The 8,020-nt window shown below is 21.5% G+C and overlaps 1 protein-coding gene across 4 annotated transcripts in view; it reads right to left on the bottom strand.

The window, feature by feature from the left end:
• Positions 1-8,020, bottom strand: part of LOC117175183 (rho GTPase-activating protein conundrum-like) — a 59,425-nt gene that overhangs the window by 31,518 nt on the left and 19,887 nt on the right. For all 4 annotated transcript variants that reach the window (XM_033364808.1, XM_033364806.1, XM_033364810.1 and 1 more), the window contains exons 4-5: positions 6,467-6,588; positions 6,174-6,355 (exon numbers count right to left, since the gene is read on the bottom strand). In XM_033364808.1, coding sequence (XP_033220699.1) covers positions 6,174-6,355; positions 6,467-6,588 — 304 coding nt within the window. The remainder of the gene's footprint in view (positions 1-6,173; positions 6,356-6,466; positions 6,589-8,020) is intronic.

An 8,020-nucleotide genomic window follows, 5' to 3' on the forward strand; every position in this document is an offset into this window, starting at 1 on the left:
GTATTTTTCAAGAATTCAATTTCCTGTGTTTCCACTTTATTTTTTAGGACTACATGACTTCGCAGAATTTTTGAGAAGAGGGGGAATTTTATGAAATCTTACAGTTTTAAAACAGATAAATTTTTAACACAATAGTTGATTTATCAACCAAAAAGATTAATTTTCAAGAAAGAAAAATTAATTTTCTAAAAAGAATGACGAATTTTCAACAAAATAGATCAATTTCAAGTTTAAAAAATTATTTTGAACAACAAAAAACTGACTTGCCCAATCGAATAGTTAAATTGCCAATCAAAGAGATGAATTTTCAATTGAAAAAGATAAATTTGCAACAGAAAATTGACTAGTTACATTTTTAGTTAAAACAATTAATGTCTTTCATTAAAGAATGAATTTGCAACCAAATATATGGATTTTTCACCAAGCTGATTACTATTCAACAACAAAGAATTAATTTTCAATCAAATACATGAACTTTCTACGTAATGATCAAATTTTCAACCCAAGAAATGAATTTTGAACTATCACGATAAATCTTCCAACAAAAAAAAAATAAATAAATAAATTTTTAACCACGAGAATTAATTTTTAAATAAAAAAAGACGAATTTGGAGCAAGTTACATTAATATAAAATCAAATAGCTGATTTATAATTATAAAAAAATTAGTTTTTAACCAAAAATGGAATAAGTAGATTTTCCATTAAAACGATTTAAAAGTTTCAACTAAAATTTCCCTAAAAAGATATATTAATTTTAATTCAGAAAGAGTTGAATTAATTTAAATAAATTTTTTTAATAAAATAGTTGAATTCCCAACCAAAAAAAGATTCATTTTCAACCGAAAATTTTCATTTTTTACAAAAAAAGGACATTTCTATCAAGAAAGATTTTTCAAACAATGAAGAAAAAGAAATTCATTAAAAATATTGAATTTGAAGCTAAAAGGATCAAATTTCTACAAAACTACGAAACGAATTTTCGACAAAATAGTTAAATTTTTAACCAAACAGATAAATCTTTAATCAAGAAGATTGATTTTTCACCACGAAATACGAATTTTCAACAAAATACATGAATTTTCAACCACATAGTTTAATTTTCAACTGAAAAAGACAAATCCCCCTCCCCCCAAAGAAAGGAATTTTCAACTAAACACTTAATTTTTCAACCACAAAGATGAATCTACAACAAAAATTAATTTTGAACAAAAATTGTAATATTATTTCCACCGAAACTTATTTTAATTTTGGAATAGAAAGTGTTAAATTCACTTTAAAAAGACGAATTTTTATAAAAAAATAGTCGAATTCTCAAGCAACCTAGATGAGTATTTAACAAAACAGATCGAATTTTAACCAAATAATATAAAATTTGTAACAGGGAAGAATTTTCTGTCAATGAAGAAACAAAATATCATCCAAAATATTAAATTTTCAAGTTAAAAAGATGAACTTTTAACAAAAAGGCTGACTTTTTATACCGAAAATATGAATTTTTAACAAAAATCTAACTTCCAACAAACATATTGAATTTTAAAGAAAAAAAAACAAACGAATTTTCTACGAAAAATTGAATTCTCAGACAAAAGAGATTAATTTTAAACTGAAAGGTTGCATGTTTAACCAAAAAACATTAACTTTTAAGTAATAAAGATCAATTTTCAAACAAAAATGGAATAGTGAATTCCATTTTGAGCTTAAATTAATTTTAAAAAAACGGATTTTTAAAAAAATAATTAAGTTTTCAACTAAAAAAAATGAATTTCTAACGAAATGAAAAAAATATTAACTAAAAAACTTGATTTTCAATCTAAAAAAAAAAATAATTTTGAACAATATAAATTAAATTTCAACTGAAAAAGATAAATTTTTAATAAAAAATGGAATATTTAATTAAATTTTCAGTTAAAAAAGTTAATTTTCAACAAACAAAAAAAACGAATTTAAAAAAAATAGTTCAATTTAAAAATTTTAAAAAATTATTTCCAATCAAATAGTTGAATTTTTAACTAAAACCATGAATTTTCAACTAAAAAGATTAATTTACAAGCAAAAAAAAATATTTTGAAACCAAATAAATTAAAATTCAACTAAAAAAGATAAATGTTCAGACGACAATGGAATGGTTAATTACATTTTCAGTTTTTTAAACAAATTAATTGTTAACCAAATAGAACGAATTGTCAACAAAATATTTAAATGTTCAACTAAAAAAAAAATTAATTTCTAATCAAATAGTTGAATTTTTAATTAAAAAGAATGATTTACAACCTTAAAAAACTAGTGTTAAAAAAATACATTAAATTTAAACTGAAAAATATGTATTTTTAATCGAAAATGGAATAGATAATTACATTTTCAGTTTAAAAAATTATTGAAAAAAAAAAGAAATATCAAGAAAATAATTAAATTAACTAAAAAAATTAATTTTTAACCAAATAGTTGAATTACCAACTAAACAGATTAATTTTTTATTAAAAATGATACATTTTCAAGCAAAAATGGAATAATTAATTAAATTTTCAGTTTAAAACAAAAATAATTTGAAACAAAAGAAAAAACGAATTTTCAACTAAAAAAAAAAACATTTTCAACTAAAAAGATTGATTTACAACCCAAAAAAAAACTCATTTTGAACCAAATCAATTAAATGTCAACTAAAAAAGATAAATGTTCAGGCGAAAATGGAATAGATAATTACATTTTCAGTTTAAAAAATTAATTTAAAAAAAGAGAAATTTCAAGAAAATAGTTAAATTAACTAAAAAGATTAAATTTTATACACGAGCTTTAAACAAAATAAATGAATTTTCGATTAAGAATGACACATTTTCAAGCAAAAGTCGAACACTTCACTAAATTTTCAATTTAAAACAAAATTAATTTTAAACAACAGAACAAACGAATTCTCAACAAAATATTTCCATTTTCAACTAAAAAAAAATACATTTTCAAATAAAAAGATTGATTTCCAACCCAAAAAAACAACTAGTTTTAAAACATTTTAAACAATTTACCCCCCCCCCCCCCAAAAAAAAACGAATTTTCAGTTTTAAAAGACGAGTTTTTAAACAAATATCTTATTTTTCAACTAAAATGGATACATTTTTAAGCAAAAATGGAATAGATAATTACATTTTTAGCTAAAAAAATGAATTTTCAACCAAATAAATGATCTTGCAACTAAAAAGATTAATTTACAACCCAAAAAAACTAGTTTTAAACCAAGTAAATTAAATTTCAACTAAAAAAGATAAAGAACCAATCGAAAATGGAATTGTTCATTAAATTTTAATTTTCTTTATCAATTAATTTTTTTTTAATTTTAATTACATTAAAAAAATTAATTTTCAGGCAAGACAAAAACGAATTTCTAAGAAAATAGTTACATTGTCAACTAAAAAAATTAATTTTTAATGAAATAGTTGAATTTTCAGTTTAAAAATACGAGTTTTTAACAAAATAGATAATTAAATTTTTAGCTGAAAAGATGAATTTTCAATAAAAAAAAAAAGAAGTTTCAACCAAATAAATGAAGTTTCAACTAAAAAGATTAATTTACAAGCCATAAAAATAATTTTAAACAAAATAAATTAAATTTCAACCAAAAAAGATCAATTTTCAACTAAAAAATTAATTTTTAACCAAATACTTGAATTTTCGACTAAAAAGAATGATTTACAATCTCAAAAAGCTAGTATTAAAAAAAAAAGATTAAATATCCATTAATAAAGATAAATATTTAATCGAAAATAGAATAGAGAATTACATTTTTAGTTAAAAAAATTAATTTTCAAAAAAGAAAAGAACGAATTTTCAACAAAATAGTTAAATCAACTTAAAAAATGAATTTTTAATAGAATAGTTAAAAATAAAATTTGAAAATAAATAAAGTTTCTACCTAAAAGGATACATTTGCAAGCAAAAATGGAATAATTAATTACATTTTCAGTTAAAATTAAAATAAATTTTAAACAAACAAAAAAACGATTTTGTAACAAAATAGCTAAATCTGGAACGAAAAAAAAAGAATTTTTAACTAAAAAGATAGATTTACAACCCAAAAAACTAGTATTAAACAAAATAAACTAAATTCCCACTAAAAAAGATATATTTATAACCGAAAATGGAACAGATAATTACATTTTCAGTAAAAAAAAATAACATTCAATTTAAAAAAACGAGTTTTCAACAAAATAATAAAATCTATTAAAAAAATTTTTTTAACAAAAAAGTTGGATTTTCAACTAAAAAGATTAATTGTCAATTTTTAAAAACGAGTTTAAACAAATGATTTTTCTGCTAATAAGGATACATTTCCAAGCAAAAATGGAATAATTAACTACATTTTCAGTTTAAAAGAAACAAAAGAAAACGAATTTTTAACAAAATAATTAAATTTCCAACTAAAAAAAAATTTAATTAAAAAGATTGATCTACAACCCAAAAAAGCTATTTTTAAACCAAAGAAATTAAATTTCAACTAAAAAAGATAAATTACCAATCGAAAATGGTATAGTTAATTCAATTTTGAGTATACAAAATTAATTTTCTACAAAAAAAAGAAGCTTTTTAACCAAAAAATTTAATTTTTAAATAAAAAAAATTAATTTTTAACCAAATAGTTGCATTTTCAACCGAAGAGATTAAGTTTAAATTTAAAAAAAAACGAGTTATTAACTAAATAAATAAATTTTCTACTAAAAAATATACATGTCCAAGCAAGAATGGAAAATTTAATTACATTTGAAGTTTAAAAAAAAATAAAACAAATTTTCAACAAAATAGTCAAATTTTCAACTTAAAAAATGAATTTTGAACCAAGTAGTTTAAAACAAATTATTGAAAAAAAAGAATTTTCAAAAAAATAGGTAAACTTTCAACTAAAAATAAATTTTTAACCGAATTGTTGAATTTTAGACTGAAAATAATGATTAACAATCTCAAAAAGCTAGTATTAAAATAAATAAATTATTAAATTTCCACTAAAAAATATATATTTTTAATCGAAAATGGAATACAGAATTACATTTTCAGTTTAAAAAAAAATTAATTTTCAAAACAGAAAAGAACGAATTTTCAACAAAATAGTTCAATCAACTTAAAAAATGAATTTTTAAACAAATAGATATAAATAAAGTTTGAAAATAAATGAAGTTTATAAGAAAAAGAATACATTTCCAAGCAACAATGGAATAATTAATTACATTCTCAGTTTAAATCACAATAAATTAAATAAAAAAAGGAATTTTAAATAAAATATCTCAATTTTAAACTAAAAAGAAAAAAAAATTTTACTAAAAAGATTGATTTAATAATTAGTATTAAACGAAATCAATTAAATTTCAAATAAAAAAAGCTCAAGTTTCAATCGAAAATGGAATAGTTAATCATATTTTAATTTTAATTTTTTTTAATTTTTATTTTAATAAGACTTAAAACAATTAATTTTCAACAACAAAAAAACTAATTTGTAACAAAATAGTTACATTTTCAACTTAAAAAATGAATTTTTAACTGAAAAGAATGATTTACAACCACAAAAACTAGTCTTAAATAAAATAGAATAAATTTCCAGTAAAAAATATATATATATTCATCTGAAATGGAATAGATAATTAAATTTTCAGTAAAAAACATTAACTTTCAATTTGAAAATACGATTTTTCAACAAAATAGTTCAATCAACTAAAAAAATGAATCTTTAGCCAAATAGTTGAAAATAAAGTTTGAAAATAAATGAAGTTTCTACGAAAAAGGATACATTTCCAGTCAAAATGGAATAATTAATTACAGTTTCAGTTTCAAACAAAATAAATTTAATTTCAACTAAAAAACATACATTACATTAAAAAAAAAATTCAGTTTAAAATCACAAGTTTTTAACAAAATAAATGAATTTTCAACTAAAAGTGATACATTTTTAAGCAAAAATAGAATAGTTAATTATATTTTCAGTTTGAAAAAATTAATTTTCAATTAAAAAAAAAAAAAAAAAAAAAATTCAACGAAACAGTTACATATTTTACATAAAAATACCCTAAAAATTTCTGGTTTTCCCTGACATTCCTTCACCAGTTTTAAATTCTCTGACCTGTATAGCCGCCATCAAAACCTTAGATTCAATAATAGATAAAGACCAAAGGAGATTGAGAATTTAAAAAAAATCTACCTGAATCACTGGCAACGTCTCCCCGTTGAGCCCAATGACCGGTTCTTCGGAATATTTCTTGAATCGGTAGAGGAGCTGGTGCAACAATTGGTGCAACTGTAATGGGCGTATTTCTACGAATACCGTCCTTGCCATCATTAAGGTTTCGATGAAAAATGGACACAAAGCTCGGAACGTTTGCGCTGTAATTAAAAAGTAATTAAAGAATTAAATATCTCCATTAGAAAAGACACTTAGTCTTTGATTGAGATTTTCAATATTTCTTGAATTTTTTCAGTAAACAGTAAACACACTTTTCGTGGTGAGAGTCCATAACGCCAACATTTGGAGGAGAAGTTCCCTCTGGAGTTTCTCCTGAAATCGAATCCAAGGAATCAGGAGTAGCGCTTCGAGACCGTGTCCCTGTACTTGAAACCTGGCCGAGAAAAGAGTAATTCAATAATTTAATCGTTCAAATTATTACATTTTTAATTTTAAATCTATGCTTTAGCTCCTTACTAAAAAATAAATTAATTTTTAATTATTTCAGTTTAAAAGTAAAAAATCTTGAAAATTTTTTTTTATTTGAGTTTCAAAATATTTCAACTTTGCACTCTCTCTAATTGTACAATTTTCAACCAAAATCAAACAAAACAAAAATCTCTCAGTAAATTCCGAAATTCCCTATTAATTGTGAAAAATCTGAAAAATGATTATAATTAAAGGTTTCAACATGTTAAAACATTTTTAAGGGTAAATCTATTTAAATTAAAAATTAAAACGTCATGCTTTCTTGATTTTTAATAAAGAGATTGAGAAATTACCTGGAATTAAAATTCAACTGAAACGTTGATGTTATAGTTTACCCGTCTGAAGTTGAGAGCAGTTAAAATCGAAAGTCGAATTTAAAAAGCAGGGTTGCCACAGCCTAATTGACTTGAAAAATGTGAAAGTGATCTATTGAAACTAAAAAAAAGGACCAAAAGTAACTAATGTTCTTTTGAAATAAAAATAATTCAATGAAAATGTAAGGACTTCAGGATAAATTCAAAAAATAGAATAATAATTCGATGAAATTCATTTAAAAAATCAAAGTAAATTAAAAAAAAAAAAATTAAAAATCCAAAATATTCGGCGGCTTTTAGTAAAATAGGAGCGAATTTATAAGAATTAAATAAAAAATGTAATCTACTTAATTAAATAGAATGAAGTGAATTTTGAAGAATTAAAGTTAATTCAAAAGGATTCAACGAGCGTTGAAATAATTCAGCGGGAATTTTAAAAAATCAATAGAATTTGAATTATGTTAATTTTTTAAAGAATTCAGAATAACTTAATAGAAATTCAGGATGAATCCCAAATTAATTTAAATGAGTTATACAAATATTCGAAAAATCCAAAATATTATACTCATTTCAGTAAAGTTGGTGCGAATTTAGAAGAATTCAAAGTAATTCAAGAGAATTTGATCAAGTTTATAAGGATATGAAAGAATGTAATTTTTTTTTTAATATTGAAATTATTTTTTAAACTGGTAAACTCCAAAATATTCTACAGATTTGTTTAAAAAGTGTTTAAACAGACTTCAGGGTGAATCTTTTAAAAACTAAAAAAAAATTTTCAGTACATTGAACTGAGTGAAATTGAGTGAATTTGAAAGAATTCAAGTGAATTTTTAAGAAATAAAATGAATTAAAAATAATTCAGTAAGAGTTCAGAAATCAGGGGAGTTTGGAGGAATTCAAATCCTTTCAACTAATTCAGGATAAATTAATAAGAATTCAGGATCAATGCAAATTATTTTAAATCAGTTGACAAAAATATTCAAAAATCCAAAATATTTAACTGATTTCAGTGAAATTGGTGCG

The sequence above is a fragment of the Belonocnema kinseyi genome, chromosome 6, assembly GCF_010883055.1.
Source record: "Belonocnema kinseyi isolate 2016_QV_RU_SX_M_011 chromosome 6, B_treatae_v1, whole genome shotgun sequence".
Classification (NCBI taxonomy): Eukaryota; Metazoa; Arthropoda; class Insecta; order Hymenoptera; family Cynipidae; genus Belonocnema; species Belonocnema kinseyi.